General features: G+C 43.5%; 1 protein-coding gene across 10 annotated transcripts; it reads right to left on the bottom strand.

Annotated features, from left to right (window-relative positions):
- Positions 1 to 7,523: 7,523 nt before the first annotated feature.
- LOC135097918 (uncharacterized) lies at positions 7,524 to 19,465 on the bottom strand. 10 transcript variants are annotated; one of them, XM_064000043.1, is made up of 7 exons: positions 18,591 to 19,465; positions 16,033 to 16,572; positions 14,759 to 14,838; positions 12,186 to 12,277; positions 9,942 to 10,181; positions 9,724 to 9,807; positions 7,524 to 9,484 (listed from the first exon to the last, which is right to left on the bottom strand). In XM_064000043.1, exons 3-5 carry the CDS (start codon positions 14,831 to 14,833, stop codon positions 9,998 to 10,000), a joined length of 351 nt encoding a protein of 116 aa, XP_063856113.1. In that variant the 5' UTR covers positions 14,834 to 14,838; positions 16,033 to 16,572; positions 18,591 to 19,465; the 3' UTR covers positions 7,524 to 9,484; positions 9,724 to 9,807; positions 9,942 to 9,997. The 10 variants fall into 10 exon arrangements, 1 of the variants encoding a protein (XP_063856113.1); XR_010266354.1 differs by lacking the exon at positions 16,033 to 16,572 and having other exon boundaries at positions 9,942 to 10,177; positions 18,591 to 19,436; XR_010266351.1 differs by lacking the exon at positions 16,033 to 16,572 and having other exon boundaries at positions 9,942 to 10,177; positions 12,186 to 12,300; positions 18,591 to 19,423.
- Between the last annotated feature and the right edge of the window lie 525 nt (positions 19,466 to 19,990).

Below are 19,990 nucleotides of genomic sequence, written 5' to 3'. Positions count from 1 at the left end.
TAGAAGTAATCATAATAAGTAATAAAAAAGTAATAACAATAGCAATAATAACAGTATCAGCTTTATTATTGTTGTAATAGTAGTAGCAGCAGTAATGATTGGTGGCTAACAGAAGCCATCAGTCAACACAACGCCCCACACACACACACACACACACACACACTAACAGAACGCCCGATACCTGGAGAGAATCTGGCGGTCCAACTGCCGCCCCGCCCCGCCCCGCCTCGTCTCATTTCTCTCCACAGTCTTATCATTCCACATCATTGTCCACTCCACTCACCCTGCCTACCCGCCTGCCTGCCTGTCTCTACACCCAAGCCTTTCTGGAAGCTGACTGGAGGCTGGTGGATTGCTGCTACATTAATCTTAGTCACGAGAGAGAGAGAGAGAGAGAGAGAGAGAGAGAGAGTTTGGTTCAATTAATTTTTACTTTTATTTTTAGTGAGTCAAGGCGTCGCAACATTGAGGTCACATGTCACAGGCTAAGGTTACGGGGATGAGTGCTACTTCTCCCGCTGAGATGAGCTAGTATCAAATTTTGAGCTGTTACAGAATTTATTGGGTTAAGGCGTCACAAAAACGGAAGTTATGAGGTGCTTGATATGATTATGAAAGAAACCGCTGCCTCTCCCGCTGAGAAACCTGAGTGGAGGTAAACAACGAGTATTTTCAGTCTTATAAATTGATCCTTGAGCTTGTATCTCCTTACATGGCAATGGTAATGGCGGCGGCACTTCCAAACTCACTGCTTGTACATGCGTATTATCACTACTGTGTATTAATATTACTACTGAATTATACGTTACCATCACTACTACTACTACTACTACTACTGTCAAGCGACCTCAACCTCACCTCACCTGACCTCCTATCAACTGTCTGTCTACGGGGAAACAGCTGCGCAAACATTACTTTCCTTGTGTATATATTAGTGAACGTACTACAGTCCAACGTGAATTATAAGGACACTAATGTTTCTCTAATCCTGAAATGCCTTTGCGCTGCACTCCGACTGCTTTCAAAGGCTTCAGTTGAAACTACTGGTCTTTAAGGGTTCTTTTTTACGATTCTAATGATAGATTAGCAAGATTTCTACATTTTTACCGGAGAAACACTCTTGAGAACCCAGCTAATCATCTTTATGGCCTTAGAAAATAATCGTGATGAGAGCAAAGCGTTTTAGATTACAGCATCTATACTGAAGCTTAATGAGTCACGAGTAAGTAATGTACACACACACACACACACACACACACACACACACACACACACACACACACCAGTTATAGAATTTTGTGACTTGTCTCTGATCGGCACACACACACACACACACACACACACACACACACACACACCAGTTATAGAATTTTGTGACTTGTCTCTGATCGGCACACACACACACACACACACACCAGTTATAGAATTTTGTGACTTGTCTCTGATCGGCACGCACACACACACACACACACACACACACGTTATAGAATTTTGTGACTAGTCTCTGATCGGCACACACACACACACACACACACACACACACACACACAGGGCAATGAAGTGAGTGGCAGTGCACTGTTGTCACCACCACACACCACCACCATAATACCACACCACGATACCCTTGGCTCTCCACTTGTTTGTTACCCACCGCACACCACCTACAGGCCCGCCCGCCCATCCATCCACCCGTCTCCTACCCACTAATCCATCCATCCACTACTTACTCAAACACATCCACCCATCCACTCAGTCATTCAGCAATATTCACCAACTCACATCCACCTACCCACAGCCCTAACTCCAACCACCTATCCACCGACTGACACTCACCCACCCATCCACTTCTATTACCTCACCTATCCAGCCACCCACTTAACCATGTCCACTCATCCAGGACGCCCTGACCACCCCGAGTCTGCCCAGTCTGTCGGCCAGATACCAAAAGAGCCTGTAGAAGGTTGGGAAGGGCCTGCTGCGTCACCCACGCCTACGCCACACGCTGCCGCAGGACGCGCTTCGCCAGATCCGTGCCATAGGACATCACAAGCAGATGACACCCCTGAAGGCGCTGCGCACGGAGCGATACCGCCTCAGCGCGATTTCCACAGTGGTGCGAGCCACTAACAGTGAGTTCCTCTCTCTACATTAACCTTACGTTTAGGTTTAAGCCTCCCAAATCCCACTGTATATTTTCAGTGTAACAACTGCAATATCAATGAACCGTTTGTTACTGTAACATTTTTATTACCCACCGCACACCACCTACAGGCACACCCGCCCAGCCATCCACCAGTCCCCTACCCACTAACTGACCCGGCACCCACCCACACTCACCCACCCCTCATCCCACTTCTACCCAGTTAAAAGACTGGATGTGGCTGAAGATCAAGTAAAGATGTCAAAGTGGTCAGTAATTAGGGAAAGGTGTACCAAGTGGCAATCAAAGGCCTAAACACCAATTATACAGCTTTGTGACTCGTCTCTGATCGGCGCCACACACACACACACACACACACAGGGCAGTGAAGTGAGTGGGAGTGCATTGTTATCACCACCACACCACCCCACCATAATACCACACCATTATATCCTTGGCTCCCCGTGTCGCCCTGCCGAGCCCCGCCAAGCCCTGCCCCGCCCCGCCACTGCTAAGGTAAGAATTTCCCGTCTATCACCGTCAACATTAACCATAATTTCCATGGTTTTACAGATGTTTCCAGGTGATATTTGGACTAGGGTGTACAGGAGTAATGGAGGAGGAGGAGGAGGTGGAGGGCAGAGAGGAACAGTGTGAGAGGGAGGGAAGAGGTGGAGAGGTACGGAGGAGAGACGAAAGAAAAAAACATTTCGGCCCAAAATCGACATCCTTTTCTTTTTTATTAATAGAGTTGGCATTGTTTTGATATTTGATTTAGTATTATAAAACTATAACAAGGACACCACAAGCAGATGACGCACCTGAAAGCGCGGCACACACAGAGCGATACAACCTCAGCAGGATTCCCAGTGTGGTGCGAGGGACTAACAGTTAGCTCCTCTCTTAAGATTAACCTTACGCTTAGGTTTAAGCCTCCCCCAATCCCACTGTATATTTTCAGAGTAACAACTACCATATCATTAAACTGTGCTTTACTATTTTGTTTATCACCCACTGCACACCACCTACAGGCCCACCCGTCTCCTACCCACTAACCCATCCACTACTTACTCAATCACATCCACCCATCCACTCAGTCATTCACCCATATCCACCAACTCACATCCACATACCCACAGGCGTAACTCCATCTATCCACCGACTGACGCTCACACACACACACATCCACTTCCATTACCTCACCATCCAGCCACCCACTCAACCATATCCAGGACGCCCTGACCACCCTGAGTCTGCCCAGCTTGTCGGCCAGACACCGACAGACCCGGAGAAGTTTGGGAAGGGCCTGCTGCTCCACCTACGCCTACGCCAGATGCTGCCGCCCGACGCGCCTCGCTCGGTCCGTTCCACACGAAACCACAACCAGAAGACGCACCTGAAGGCGCCGCACAAAGAGCGATACCGCCTCAGCGCGATGCCCACCACGCTGTGAGTCACTAACAGTTAGTTCCTCTCTCTTACGTTTAGGTTTAAGCCTCCCCAAACCCACTGCATGTTTTCAGTGTAACAACTGCCATACCAATAAGCCGTTTATCATTATAATCTTTTTATTACCCACCACGCACTACCTACAGGCTCACCCACCCATCTACCCATCCGTCTGGTACCACTAACCCACTTGACACTTACCCACACTCATCCACTCATCATCCCATTTCTACCCAGTTTAAAGTTTAGATGTTGCTGGAGATCAAGTAAAGATGTCTCAGTTTGATTGATAATTCGGGAAAATTGTACCAAGTGGCAGTCAAAGGCCTAAACACCAGTTATACAATTTACATTACTCGTCTCTCATCGGCGCCACAGACACACACACACACACACACAGGGCAGTGAAGTGAGTGGGAGTGCATTGTTATCACCACCACACTACACTATCATAATACCACACCATGATATCCTTGGCTCAGTGTTTCGCCCTGCCGTGCCACGCGAAGCCCTGCCCCACCTCGCCGCTGACAAGGTAAGAATTTCCCGTCTCTCCCCATCAACATTAAGCATAATCTGCAGGGTTTTACAGATGTTTCCAGGTGATATTTAGACTCGGGTGTACAGGAGTAAGAGAGGAGGAGGAGATGGAGGGGGAAGAGGAAGAGTGCGAGAGGGAGGAAAGAGGTGGAGAGGTACGGAGGAGAGGCTAAAAAAAAAAAAAAAAACATTTCGGCCCAAAATAGACATCGTTTTCTTTTTTTTTATTAATAGAGTTGGCATTGTTTTGATATTTGATTTAGTATTATAAAACTATAACAAGTTACAATTTGCAACAAAATCTGCAGTAGCCGTTGTTGATAAACATAACACTTTCGGTATTGTATTATTTTTCATTTTTCTTATTAGCACGCCTAGGATTGATTTAGTATTTAATTTAAGACTTGAAAAATATAAGAAATATATCACCAGTAATGATATCCAATAAAACCTTGTCTAACAGCTCGTATTTTCAAATTTGATGTGGATCAGCTGGCGGATTTAAAACATTATTTCTTTTATAGGGTGAGGAATGTGCGTTTTCTTTACTTATCTGTAAAGTAAAATTTTTTTGTATTCAGAATATGTAATATAATCTAGTCTGGCTGTGTTTTACATTTCGATATAATGATTTTTTTGGCCCCGTTTGTAAAATTTCGTGGAAGTTTTCTGAAGTTTTCATTATTATTACTGAGTTCGGTAATCTTCTTATATTCTGGGTGTTCGTTAAAATATGTTAGCTGAAAAAATATCATTAATTACGAAAAAACAGAGAGAGAGAGAGAGAGAGAGAGAGAGAGAGAGAGAGAGAGAGAGAGAGAGAGAGAGAGAGAGAGAGAGAGAGAAAAGAGAGAGAGAGAATAGAGGAAAACCTAAAGACCAAAACACAATGATATAATTACATATCAATTACTAACGAAATGACAACAATAATAACGATAATAGTAATAATAATAATAACAATAATAATGATAATAATAATAATAATATTAATAATAATTAATAATACTACTAAGTTAAGGTAATTCAGTATAATTTTTTAAAAAAGGTAGTCGTAGAACACACAAGGGGGAATAATATTCAAGATTTAATTCTTACTAACAGGGAGGAAGCAGTCACGCAGGTAGAGGTTGGAGGACAGCTAGGTAACAGTGACCACAGGGAAATTAGGTACAATTTAGAATGGGAAGAAACTTTTAGAAGCAAAAACACTAGTAAAATACCTGACTTTAGGAGAGCAGATTTTGAAGAATTAAAAAGGTACCTCCAAGGAGTGGACTGGCAAAGGATGCAGGGTGAGGTCAGGTCACGGACGGAGTTCAGAGAGATAAGGCAAGATGAGAGAGGTGAGGTGAGGCGTGAGGGTGTAGGACAAGAGGAGGGAAGATGTGTCCGGAAGAGGCGGAGGAAAGAGGAAGGGGGAGTGTGAGTGTGTTGGAATGTCAGGTCATGCTGAAATGAGAGAGGCGAGGTCAAGGCGAGTAGAGGAGGGAGTGTAGAGGATGGTAGGGGCCGAGATGAGGGGATTAGGTGAATTAAATGTAGATGAATTGTATAAACATTTCGTAAAGTTCATACAGGTCAGTTAGCAAATATCTCGTATTGAGCAGTAAGATCACAGAAAAATTACCCTAAATGGATGACTGCTGGGTAAAACATTATATAGGGCGGAAGAGAAGTATATATATATATAAGAAATTAAGGTCAGGTGATGAAGTTTTAAGGTCACAATATAATGGATTAGTTAGAACAGTCAGGAAGTTAACGAGGAAAGCAAAGGGCAATTATGAATTAAAGGTAGCCAGGCGAAGACGGACCAGGACGAAGAATAAGGATACTATAGGTCCATTAAAGGCAGCAGATGGGGAGCTGGTTAGTTCTGGGGAGGAGATTAGTAAGATTCTGAATGATTATTTTTTAACTGTCTTCACGCAGGAAAACATGCAGGATATGCCAGATAGTGAACAGGTGTTTAGAGCAGATGAGAATGAGAAGCTGACATATTTCCATAACTGAGGAGATAGTGGAACAGGAGATAGGCTAAAAAAGTTCAAGTCACCAGGACCTGATGAAATATATCCCAGAGTACTTAAGGAATGCAAAAGAGATTACTTTATTAGTGAGCCGTTAGTTTGTCTTTAGGAAATCACTTGAGTCGGGTGAGGTACCAGTAATGTGAAGGCAGGCTAATGTAGTACCCATCTCTAAGGAAGGAGATAAAACCTTAACTTCAGTTGTAGGTAAAATGTTAGAGTCAATAATAGCCAGGAACATTAGGGAACATTTAGACAAACATGACTTGATAAATCAGTCACAGCATGGCTTCACGAAGGGGGAAGTGTTACCTGACAAACTTGTCAAGTTTTTACAGTAAAGTGTAGGAGGCAGCAGATAATGGTGATGGTTATGACATCTTATATCTGGACTTTAGTAAAGCATTTGACAAGGTACCCCATCAGAGGCTCCTGAGAGAGGTTAGGGCACACGGGATAGATGGGAGGGTGATAGGCTGGATAAGGTCATGGCTAAGCGACAGGCGACAAAGAGTTGTTTGTAATAAACGGCTCTAAATCCGAGTGGGGTGCCACAGGGATCATCAGTATTAGGGCCATTGTTGTTTTTAATATAGTATACATCAATGACTTGGATAGTGGAATTAGTAGTGATGTTAGTAAATTTGCGGATGACACAGATAGGTAAGATTAGGTCAGAATCGGATGCCATCGCCTTGCAGGCAGATTTAGATAAGATTTAGGAGTTATATAGCTCTGAACTCCGTCTTGAGAAACAGGTGAAATAGGGTACTAGGATTCATTTTTAGGAGTGTTAAAAGTAGAAGGCCGGAAGTGATATTAAAGTTTTATACTTGGCGCTCACTGGTCAGACCTCATGTAGACTACGCTGTGATATAGGTCTCTATTAGATATATATAGATCAGTACAGAGGAGAATGACTAAAAGGATACAGGGGATGAGTAGTATTCCTTACGAGGCGAGATTGAAGCTGTGTTAAATTTATTCTCTAGAAAGATGTATTTTATATAGATCAGTACAGAGGAGAATGACTAAAAGGATACAGGGGATGAGGAGTATTCCTTACGAGGCGAGATTGAAGCTGTTAAATTTACATTCTTTAGAAAGATGTTATTTTAAGAGGGGACCTGATACTTTTATTAAAAAGTAAGTCTTTTTAAGTGGTATAAGCAAAATTGTTAGGATCAGCAACCAGGGTAGAGAACAAGAAATAATGGGTTCAAGCTTGAAAAATTTAGGTTTAGGTTTGGTTCTCAGAGTGGTAGATGAGTGGAACGGACTCGGTAAATCAAGTTTAACAACGTTAGTGCTAGGACACTAGAGAGCTTTAAGAGAAGATTAGACAGGTTTATGGATGGATAGGGATAATAAATAGAAAATAGGTAGGTATATTTCATACAGGGACTGCCACGTGTAAGCCTGGTCACTTCTTGCAGCTTCCCTTATTTCTTATGTTCTTATGTGTGTAGTCATGCACGTGGAGGCATCCCCACTCACTCACTCTGCTTCTTTCCACTTTGACCAAGAACGGTCTGAAGCAATCCACTCCAGCTGACGAGAATGGTGCCAGCATGGGGGTTACTCTCGGTCCTCAGGCAGGTGGTGTGTGTGGAATCCAGTAAGTGTGACGTAACATGCTCCCATCCTGCGTGAACTGTCAAGTAAAGTCCTCATGCACTCTTGTAGAATCAATTTTGTGATATGATGATCTCTCTCCGTATGAGCATGGAAATGGGATACCGACTTGTAGCAGGCAACGGTGCGTGGTCCAGCCGTCCACATGGAGGACGGCTGGATCCACCCTCACCCATGAAGGGGTTCCACTCGACAGATCGAATGTTTCCTCTGTAGTTTTTTTTCTTTGACTTTTGACTTTAGGATGTTCATCTCCTCTTTGCACGTTGTGGTTTGAACAACTCTTAATATCACCATCTCAGCCTGTTTGATCTGAAATGATGCGGTTGGTAAGTGATAAAACATCTCCCATGTCCTCCCGCCTGTAGCATCGGGGAACTTGAAAGACCGTCAGTCCTGGTAACTCCTCCAGCCAAGCCAACCAACTAGGACCTGTGGTGATTTAGGAGGGGGTCATCCATCCTTCCTTATCGGCTGCACTCGTCCTGAAAGATCTTCGCCTTCGCCTTAATTGATCATCGCCTTCGCCTTAATCATTACAGGACTGACCAGTCCAAGAGGGTCATGAACGGAGCTGCTCACCCTCAGTACTCCCCTCACAGCTAGTTGATTGACTGATCCCTTTCCAGATCCCGTTTTGTAGCCAGTGCGTCCTTACTCAGATCTATTCTTATTCCTGTCTCTCTCTGTAGGACACAGTACTGTACTATGTCTCCTTATGGTTACTACTAACCCACTTAGCAGAAATCCTCTCTTTGTGAGCCAAAGATCGCGAGTAAATCTGGATGCCTTTTCGGTGGAGGGTACTGAAAGAAGTAAGTTGTCTACGTACAAGCCCCTCCATGTTCAGTAACTACTAGCTATGCCATATTCTTCCTCACAGTCGGTCAAAGTTCGTTGCAATGCGTAAGCAGCACAGGAGGGACTCCATACACACCCGAAAAGACATACCCGTCATTCGGTAGGCGCGCCGTACCCTCCTTAGGTTCCCATCTTTCCACCAAAGGAATCTCTTAAGGAGTCTCGGTGAAGAGGGGTCACGCCAGCTTGATGAGAAACATTGCCTTCACATCAGCCATCGCGGCAATCCGTTCACTTCGGAAACGCAGAAGGGCACCCACCAGTTTGCTATTTAGGTCAGGAACCTGCATCACTCAGTCTTTGAGGGAAACGTTGTTGTACTTCGCTGCGCAAACAAAGCCTTCACTTTCTCAGGTTTGTTTGGGTTCATGAGTGGATGGTGAGGCAGGCACCAGGTTACTCCTCGTGGTCCTTCACGTTCAGACGCTGGCATCGCTCTTTAACAGCAAGTGTTCTCTCTCTCCTGCATATCGTCGTCTGAAATCCGAATCCCTAGCGAGGCGTCGTCTGTCCCTTCAAGCGTTTCTGCGCCATCTCGTTGTTGTTGTTTGGCAGATCCGGTTCTTCATCTCAAAATGGTGTGGGTAATTCGTAATGGCCGGCTACCGCTCTGGTGGTAGATGTCCATAGTTGCAACACTTACTTGTCTTCCAGCAACATGCGAGTTCTCACCCGCTGAATGCCACGTGCCTCTTCACCCTCCCAGAGTTTTCGTACTAAAGACATCGCCGGGCATTCGCGGGCTATCCCCATACTTGCGTCTTGGCTCCCTGATTCTGCTCGGTGCTTACAACCACCCCGTTGGGTTGGAGACACGAGATGGCATCTGGGAAGCGAGAGAGCAGCGAATAACTGAGAATTCGCGAGGAGAATTTTGTGAATAATTAATTACTACTGTAAATTACGCACCAAATAAAACTCCACCTCACTTCATATTATGGTTTTCACATTAAAGGCAACTTGAACTTAACCTGTTCCCCCTGCCTATTACCCTGCTATATTACGTTGCATACTACAAAGTTTTCAAGCTGAACTAACAAACCCATACTACTTATCCATATATACACTCTTGGTTTCTCCATCCGTTTGCTGATCAGCCCCGTCCTCTTTGCCTCTCCAGTCCCTACTAGTTAGTAAAGGAGGCGGCTTCTGATAAAGTGGTGAAGGTTAAACGTTTAAGATGGCAACCCACGAGGACGACACGGTGCGAAAGTTGAAGACTGCTGGTCAGCAACATATTGAGCAATTAATTAATTATTTTCATCCACCTCAAACGTTCGCACCTTCCTGTCGTCCTCGTGGATTGCTTCTGTTTGCCGCAGAAGCAAGCGTCCCTCCTTCACCTCGCTAGGACCGAGAAAATAAGAGAGGACGGCTGGTCAGCAAACATTAACATGGAACGCGGCGTCCGCCGCTCTTCACCCAGGTTGCTCAGACAGACAGCGGAGGGGGACTGGAAGGGCAGCGACTCCCGGAACATGGACACCTCTAGGCGACGATCACAACACCGCTCACACGCCTGGCTGGGTAACAAGTCATGTTAGGCTAAGAAAACTAGCAATGATAGGGAAAGAGGTGGGGAAAGAAATCGATTTTAAATAAGTCTTTGGTAAGCAAGTGGCTGTGGTTCGTAAACACCGTTTGAGAGGACAGACTAGGTCCCAGGGGAGGAGAAGAGGGAGAGAGAAAAGAATGACGGTGTAAGTGCTCTGTACAGAGGATGGAAGGTGAAGCAGAGAATCGACAATACTGAGAGAGAGAGAGAGAGAGAGAGAGAGAGAGAGAGAGAGAGAGAGAGAGAGAGAGAGAGAGAGAGAGAGAGAATATTAACAAAAATAAACAATTTCCCTACATTCCCGCGTCTCCTCGGTGCATTTTCGGTGGAATTTAAAAGCAGCACGACCACGCCGCCGGTTGTGTTGCTGTGATGCTAGTAATGACTGGCGGGGAACACAAAGGAAGAACGAAAAGCAGGAAACGTGTTCTCTCTCTCTCTCTCTCTCTCTCTCTCTCTCTCTCTCTCTCTCTCTCTCTCTCTCTCTCTCTCTCTCAGTATTGTCGATTCTCTGCTTCACCTTCCATCCTCTGTACAGAGCACTTACACCGTCATTCTTTTCTCTCTCCCTCTTCTCCTCCCCTGGGACCTAGTCTGTCCTCTCAAACAGTGTTTACGAACCACAGCCGCTTACCAATGACTTATTTAATCGACAATACCGAGAGAGAGAGAGAGAGAGAGAGAGAGAGAGAGAGAGAGAGAGAGAGAGAGAGAGAGAGAGAGAGAGATTGCAGTGATAAGAATCTTGAAAATTTGTTTTTTTCATTACGTAAAAATTATCATTCGATACTCTGAATTGAGTGAAAGAACGAAGGTCACAACTCAGAGTAAAGAAAATTTAAATTACCAGTAACGGTAATATGTGAAACTCAGTAAATGAGAAAGGAGACAGGGTTGCAAGGAAGCAATGGGAGGGAACCGAAGCCCATATTGCCCTAAAGAAAAATAGGCTGTCAGCACACATCACTTCCCATCATTAATCATCATTCCCTCACAACACGTCATATCCATTACTCCCATCACTAATCATCACGCCGTTATCCAACCTCCCGTGACCTCCATCACTCCAGCACCCATCATTGACAATCACATCACCTCTGATCCTCCATCACTCTCACTCTCACACCTCCAGCACCATGCGTCAACCTTTTTTCACTCACTGAATAATATCACCACCATCCTCATCTATCGCCACCTTTCTCCCCTCATCATCACAAGTCATTCACATTATTACCTTTACCGCATGTACAGGAAGCTTCAGACTTCCAACCAGTCATATTTACGCCTCCTAATAAACTTGGAGTTGACATGGTAAGAGGCTACAAATATTGGTGGAAATAGAGGTAAAGAAAGTGCGTTTCATTTTGAAGCCGACTGTACCTTGTGTGTATCACTGTACCATTCATTATCTCTCACTACCTTTGTGTAACCACCACCACATCAAGAAAACATTTCACCACTGCAGCCTGACATCACTACCACACCACACCATAATATAACTAATGATCAGCAATATTTGTGGCTAAAACTGTAGGTTAATAATACTCACCACTCCTTACTACCAAGGGACAGAACACCATCCAGTAGATATTCCTAATCCTAAATGACAGCTGCTAGAAAAGAGCCGTAGTGTGTGAGGAAATTAACATGATTATCGGAGCGAAAAAATAAAAAATAAAAACGGAGAGAAAAAGAAGACAGCAATAAAAGTCAATGAAAAAGGTAAAAAAAAAAAAAAGTAAAACACAGTACACAGGTGAAAGTTAACTGAAAGATACCACGGCAAGGATGGAGATGGGGGGTGGTAGACTTGCAAGGGGAGAGAATAATAAATCTCGGCACAGGAATAGGGAAAGATTATATATAATGTCCACGGTTTTGCTGAAAATTATCATTCTTTCGGAAAATTGCGATTATTTTTTCAAAAAAAAAACATCGCTTGCGGAATAACGAATGAACTGCTACACATCACCTGTTACAGGATAAAAGACAGCAGCAGCAGTTGTGGCTGTAGGGTGCCAGGGTGCCATGACAGCGACGCATGTGGGAATGCAACGGCGAGGACTGCAATGAAGTTCGACAGGTAACTGAAAAAAAAATGGAACGTCAAAAGAGAAAACCAAAAATAGTAGAAAACAATAAGCAAATACACAATACTCGTCAAACACACACACACACACACACACACACACACACACACACATTATTCTATCAGCATCTTGTTCTCTCTTCAAAGCCTTAAAAATTAAAACAACCTGGAGTGAAAAGAGAAGGCAAAATGGAGAAAAAGGTTGAAAAAAACATGAGTCTGGTTGGAATCTGAAACCGAACACAAAATGTACAAGAAATTTACACAATCATAAAATGCATAAATATGAAGGCTTTTAAATCTTTGTAAAGTTACAGTAACTCAAAAGAAAAGTGAGAGAGAGAGAGAGAGAGAGAGAGAGAGAGAGAGAGAGAGAGAGAGAGAGAGAGAGAGAGAGAGAGAGAGAGAGAGAGAGAGAGAGAGGGGGGGGGGGGGGGGAAGATGGCAGCCTAAACGAGCGGTGAAGAATACGGGAAAAAGAGAAAGCTTTGCCTTGAAACTCACCAATGAAGTTGCCGGCAGCACCAACAGCAGCCGTGGTGGCGAGGCGGCGGCGTGTGACGGAGAGCAAGACAGGTACCGTCAAGACGAAGAAAGAATGAGGAAGTAAGTGAAGACAATACGTTTACGTGCAAGAAGCAAGAATCCCTAAAGGAGGACAGTAAAAAGGAGGATGTGGATGACAGGATGACCTTCAGACTGCTACAGGACTATACCACCCATAGGCACGCATGTACACTAACTATCCTTTCTTAATTAAATATTGTTCTCTCGGTTTCCTGCTCTCTCGCTTCAAACCTTTAAAAGGTTAATCAGCAAAAACGAAAATCGAGAAAGAAAATGGAGAAAAAAAAATGGAGAGAAAGAATGTGAGAGAAAAGTTTCATCAGAATCTGATTCCGAAAAAAACAAAACAAAAAACATACGGAGAGATCATATTACAAAACATTCTACAAGAGTGCATGAGAACTTGACAGTTGACACAACAGGATGGGAGCATGTTACGTCACAATTATTGGATTCCTCCAAACTGTCACAACAACAGGACTCCTCAACTACACCGACAAACACACCTGCCTAAGGACCGAGTAACCCCCCTGCTGGCACCATTCTCGTCAACTGGAGTGGATTACTTCAGACCGTTCTTGGTCAAAGTGGAAAGAAGCAGAGTGAAGTGTTGGGGATGCCTCCACGCGCATGGCTACGCGAACGGAGCTCGACTAGATTTGCCATTATTTACCATTGACTTGTTAGTACAGACAACGGGACGAACATGGCTGGAGCGGAAAAGGAACTGAAGACGTCCATGCAACGATGAATGAGAGAGAGAGAGAGAGAGAGAGAGAGAGAGAGAGAGAGAGAGAGAGAGAGAGAGAGAGAGAGAGAGAGAGAGAGAGAGAGAGAGAGAGAGAGAGAGAAAATTTGGGATGCATGTCTTGAAACTCACCAATAAATAAAGCTGACGGGGAGAGGTGGCGGCGAGTGACGAGGAGCAGGACAAGGACCACCAAGACAAAAGAGAAAGGAATGATGAAGTAGTAAAAGAAAAAGAATGAGTAAGTAGTATGTGAGGTATCGTCCCTAGCTATCGCCTGACAAGCCAATTTTCGCTTTGCACTCCGATGCCAAGGATTCTTAACTTTTTCACTGCTATTTGGCACACTGAGACATCTCTTCTTGTTTGACAGCCGCCTCCAAACATTATACTGGGTAGAAATTACAGAACATACTCTTTAATCCCCTCGTTTCTTGTACACGCTCACAGATATTTCATACATTGTTTCTAGTGCTGTGAATTGTTGTATGTTGCAGTGAAAATTAATTAATAAGCGAGCAGTTACTGATCTCCCTGAACAAGAGAACGAGGTGAGGTGTGTGAAAAATCTCAGTCATACATATAGAGAGGCGATCATGAAGAGGGAGCAGATATATTCTCCCTGACCTCCTCCTACATGGAAAACAGGATGAGATGAGTGGTTTAAGAAAAATCCCAAGCTTACTCACTGATCAGGATGCCATGAACTCTACGCTTTTCCTGAGGTGCATACATATATAGCTCGCTTTGGTCTAACACGTGATCTCCAAGACCGTGGTGGTGAACATTACACGCAGATATTGTTCTCTCGGTATCTTGCTCTCTTGCTTTAACGCTTTAGAATTTATTCAAGAAAAATAAATGGAAGCTGAGAGAAAGGAAATGGGGACAAGAAAAGCATGAGAAAAAAATAAAATCACGTAAATAAACACGATATTTTTAGATAATTTATTCCAAAACGAGAGAGAGAGAGAGAGAGAGAGAGAGAGAGAGAGAGAGAGAGAGAGAGAGAGAGAGAGAGTGGTGAAAGTGTGGTGAAAAGAAAGAGAAAGGGGAAGCGAAAGACGACAGCCTAAACGAGCGGTGAGGAATACAGGAGAAAAAGAGGGGGAAAAAAAACCCTTTGGGACGCAAGGCTCACCAATAAAGTTGACGCAGCATCAACAGGGAAGGTGGTGGCGTGTGGTGAGGTGGCGAGGAGCTGGACGAGGACCATCACGACTGAAAAGCAAAAGGATGAAGAAGTAAAAGGAGACGACGATATGTGTAAGTTCATGCAGAAAAGGAAGCAGAAAACTCAGGGACAAGAAAAGGTGGAGGCTGACAAAGAGGACGTGGATAACAAGAGAAAATGTTAAGACTGCAACGACGCGCTCCCCGTCACCCACCACCCTTCCCACCCTCCTAACACACACACACACACACACACACACACACATACAACCACATTCCTTCACTAAATACTGTCCCCACCCCACCACACACAAGTCTTCTGTCCACTAGCCAGAACACACACACACACACACACACACACACACACACATTTCCTCTCACCACTGCAACGCACGCAAGCATACGACTCACAAACCGAGTCTCTTGAAACTAGAAGTGAAGCAGGAATAAAAGCGGAAGACGAGAATAACAAAGCGTTGAGGAAGGGAAAGATGAACAGGCAATCTGTAAAGGGGGAGAAAGCAACATTAACAAAGATTTACTGAATCTCTAAAGTTTGCCTCCAGTGACTTACGGTGAAATTAGGAACTTTTGTGTGTGCTTTCGAACACTCACCCACTTTCCAATTGGTCTTAAAATCATGGTTTCCAGGAAAATCTATGAAAAATGTATATAGTGCAAGAATTTAAAAATATCAACAGAAATCAACGGACTGTTCCATTGCCTTAGAATACAAGATGAACAAGACAACAACACAAGTGCAGAGGCAACCGAGAAATTGTGGCTGGATGGTTGAAGTGCATAAAAGAAGGGAACAAACGAATGAGGACAGCAGTTTACATGAGGAAAGAGAATGAAACACGAACAAGGAGCGAGAGAAGGATGAAGCGCATCAAGTGTTAACCAAACAAAACTTAATATCACGTAAAGTTTATAATCTCTTAAAATCCTGTTTCTTAAGAACCGCTGATAACACTAAACAATATATACACGAGCGAGCAAATGTGGCTATTGAATTTTAATACAACTTGCGATGAGAGCTGTAAAACTCATCCCCGACACACACACACACAAAATAAATAAATAAATAAAATAAAATAAATAATAATAATAATAATAAAATAAAAATAATATATGTAGATAAATAAATATGCAAATAATATATGTAGATAAATAAATATGCAAACTATTTAATAATAAAACAGCGAGGTCACAACCCCTCGGGTTACATCCCGTACCTACTTGCTGCTAGGTGAACAGGGACTACACATTAAGAGGCTCGCCATTTGCCTCGTCGCTCCCGGGATTCGAACCCAGGCCTTCTTGGTTGTGAGCCGAGCGTGCTAACTACCACTACACTACGCGGCGTGTGTGTGTGTGTGTGTGTGTGTGTGATACAAGGGAGAATAGAAAAATACGAGAAAAATTAAGAAAATCCAAATAAAATGTGGAAGAGGAAAATACACACGTACAAACACACAAAATAAACAAAATAGAATAAGAAATAATAATGTGAATAAAAAGCACGAGAAGAAAAGAAAAGAGAAAACAGACGACAAAATATTGCAACGAAGAAAAAAAAAAGTCACCGTACAAGAGCGAGTAGCAGTACACTAGGCGGAGGAAGAGGAAGGGGAAGAACAGAAAACGGGAAGGAGAGGGATACTGCAGAAACCCGCTCGCCACGCCACACGTCGTCGTCGTCGTCGTCGTCGCCGCCGCCGCCGCCGCTCACCACAGCCACACGCACTGCCAACTTTCATGTCTCCTTGTTCCGGTTTCCTGTTACAAACCAAAGAAATTTGTGTAATCTATTGCTTAATTTTCTGTGTTAACAAGAACTATACCAAATGTTTGAATAAGGATCGCAAGAGTTGAAGCTCCTATTATTATATTTGGTAAACAGGTGGTATACGTATCACAACCATCTAAAAGCGTTCATTCGTTATTGTTGTTGTTCCGTAATCCTCGTCAATAACAAATAACTGACTGTCTAATTATTTCAAGGACTTGAAAACTTGCACTGAGGCAGCAATGGAGTAAATATACTAGCAGCTTTTGGAAGCGAAAAGAAATTACAAAGATCTGTATAATTTATCACACGCACGAGTAAGCGATAACAGAAAATTGAAAGGGAATCGACGAGAGGCAGACGCTGACAGAGAAAGAAAGACAGACAAGAGATAAAGATAAACAGAAAGGGGCGAGGCACAGACAGACAGACGGACAGACAGAGAAGGTGGCGGCGGATGAAAAAAAAAAAAAGGAAGGCGCAAAGGTGGGGATCATAACAGAGGGTTAGTTAAAGAAAGAAAAGAGGGAAAGGGAAAGATAAACATTCAGGGCAGAAGTTGGAAGCGCGAAGAGGATGATGAAAAACATATCAGCGAGACGCACGTCGCGTACATTGCCAGTATTCAAGGAACTTTTAACATTAACAAGCATCACGTTAATTATAATATTTTAAACCATGAATCACCAGAAGGACGATTTACGATTAATTCCGAAATAGTTGGGAGGCAATTCTAGGAGGAAGGGAGGGAGGGAGGGAAACGAGGAGGGGGACGAGGAGGTGGAGGGACGAGGAGAGAAAGTAAGGAAGTAGAAGAGGAGGATGGGGATGGAGGCGTGGAGAAAAGGAAGTAACTAGTTAACGAGTAAAGGAGGAAACACATGAATCAGGGGGAAACGAGGGACCGAATGACCCTTGAAGAGCTTGTATCCTGTAATAATAATAATAATAATAATAATAATAATAATAATAATAATAATAATAATTAGTAGTAGTAGTAGTAGTAGTAGTAATACCAGCTAATACCACCAAATTACCATGAAAAGAAACGATAATGAAGCCCAGTACATCTAACTTAGCCATCTAACATTCCCTTACTCCCCTCCCCAGCCTCTCCTCCTTCCACGATGCACAACTCTCCATCCACCAGTGAAGGAAATAAATCTCTGAAGAGGGAGGGAGGAAAGGAGAGAGAGAGAGACAGGAGACAGCAAACGAACAAGAGAATGAAATTTATCATCTTGACGTTTAGAGCGGAGGGAGGGAGAAGGAAAACGGTGGAATGCTGCAAGAAACCAACTGACAGCCAAAGAAAGAACAGTGGAGGAGGAGGAAGGAGAGAGGAAAGCAGCAAGAAGTAACAGAGGCCAGCAGGGGGTAGAGTCTGAGGAAGGAGGCACGGGTGGAGGCAGGGAAGGTGGCAGGGGGCAGGATGGAAAGAAGATGAAGGGTAATAATTGTAAACCTATTGGAAAAATTATCAATGTTCACGTGATACTGGGAATACTACCAAATATTTTAAAATCTCACTACTGATGCAGGAACAAATTAACTTGAGAAGAGGCAAGAGGGAAGATAGAGAAGTACATAAAGGAGTGGGAGGGTGCAAAACGAGGAACGAGCGAAGGATGGAGGAAGAGAACAAGTAAACAGTGAGGGAGGAGGAGAAAATGCCAACGAGTGGAGAAGCGAGGGAGAAAACAAGTAAACTGGTGATGATGGAGGGACGTAAAGAGTCTGAGTACCATTACCAACATTTAAAAAAATAAAATAGATATACGTGTATCTTTGAAATATGAAAATAAAACTTACCCATAAAAATCATGAAAACTACATAAAAACTGTTTAAGAACTACATCCAACTTGGAAATATGAAACAAAAACTTATCAAACTTATCTATAAACATCATGAAAACTAACACACACACACACACACACACACACACACACACACGCTTGCAACGAGATAAGCAAACTTCCACTGTTTAATACAAGGCTTGAAACTCACCTGAACAAGACGTTGCAATGACACCGGATCGACAGTGACAGTGTGGCGTGTGTGTGTCCTTGTTCGTGTGGAGAGGAGTGGTGGAGGACAAGATAAAAGATGAGAACGAGGAGAAAGAAAACTAAAATCGAGAAGCGTTGAATCAGCAGAAAAAGGAAGAGGAGGGTGAGCCCCATCTGCAGATGTAAGGTGAGGAACACAAAGCCAGCGGAGAGGGCGAGGATGATGATAACGATAACGATGGAAAGGCAACGAGGAGGAAGAGGGACACGAGGACAAGCGTTAAAAAAGACTAAAGGGGGAAAAGAAAGGAGGAGCAGGAGGAGCAGCAGCCAAAGGAAGCTACACCACCGCTCCTCGCCACCACGACACACACACTGAAAAATGGGAAGTCCCTCAGGCTCGACCCTTCATCGCCTCGAGCTCACGTCTCGAAACCTAAGAAAGTTCGAATAGCAAAAATAGCAATCCCATCTTTTCTGAAACGTACTCTGACCTGTACCGAAAACCTTGTACTGTGCCTGTACATCAGTCGCAGTTTAACAGTTTATTAAAGGTTGGTTGGTTACAAAACAGTGCATAGGGGCGCACGAACATAGGTTGGGGATTAATAACACTACAGAAAAAAAAAATAAATAAATAAAAGCACTGCAAGAGAACTGGGCACTCAGGCTTGTTATTTTTGTATTGTGGTTTATGAAATGTTACGGGGGATGTTCGTTTTATTTTTGTTATATATAATTATATATTACAATAGTAAGTTTTTGTTATTATTAACGACTTAATGATGTGATATGAGGAATATTTATGATTCCATGTTACAGGCTATTGTAATGTGAAACTTCATTGATGATTTATTACCGATTACCGTTGTATTATTTTGTTAGGATGGGGGAGATGAGCTTATCGCTGCCGATTCCATTAACAAACATATGCTGCTGCTGCTGCCACTACTACTACTATTACTGCTACTACTACTACTACTACTACTACTACTACCGATATTACTAACACCATCATCACCACCATTACTACTACTACTACTACTACTACTACTATTACTACTACTACACTACTATTATTATCAATATTACTACCACCACCACCACCACCATCACTACTACTACTACTATTACTGCTACTACTATTATCAATATTACCATCACCACCACCATCACTACTACTACTACTACTACTACTACTACTACTGGTTCTAGGGTGATTCGTCCCCGGGTGAAATGTCCCGGTTGATTCATCCCCGGGGTATTCATCCCTGGAGGATTGGAACCCTAGGGTTATTTGTCCCCTAGGGTGATTCGTTCCCTTGGCTGTATTTTTGTCGCGTTAGTTACGAAATTCCATTACTACGACAAGATCCGACCATCAATGTGTGTGTGTGT

This window comes from Scylla paramamosain, unplaced genomic scaffold (assembly GCF_035594125.1).
Source record: "Scylla paramamosain isolate STU-SP2022 unplaced genomic scaffold, ASM3559412v1 Contig36, whole genome shotgun sequence".
Classification (NCBI taxonomy): domain Eukaryota; kingdom Metazoa; phylum Arthropoda; class Malacostraca; order Decapoda; family Portunidae; genus Scylla; species Scylla paramamosain.
This window is presented reverse-complemented; position numbering and strand designations above follow the sequence as displayed.

Excerpts from the sequence above, each read along its gene's own strand:
- LOC135097918 (XM_064000043.1), bottom strand. The coding sequence starts at position 14,833 with ATGGTCCTCGTCCAGCTCCTCGCCACCTCACCACACGCCACCACCTTC. Across the intron at positions 12,278-14,758 it reads ATGCTGCGTCAACTTTATTG|TCCTCGCCGTTGCATTCCCA; the intron begins GTGAGCCTTGCG and ends ACTTCATTGCAG. Across the intron at positions 10,182-12,185 it reads TGTCTTTTATCCTGTAACAG|CCAGGCGTGTGAGCGGTGTT; the intron begins GTGATGTGTAGC and ends CTTGTTACCCAG.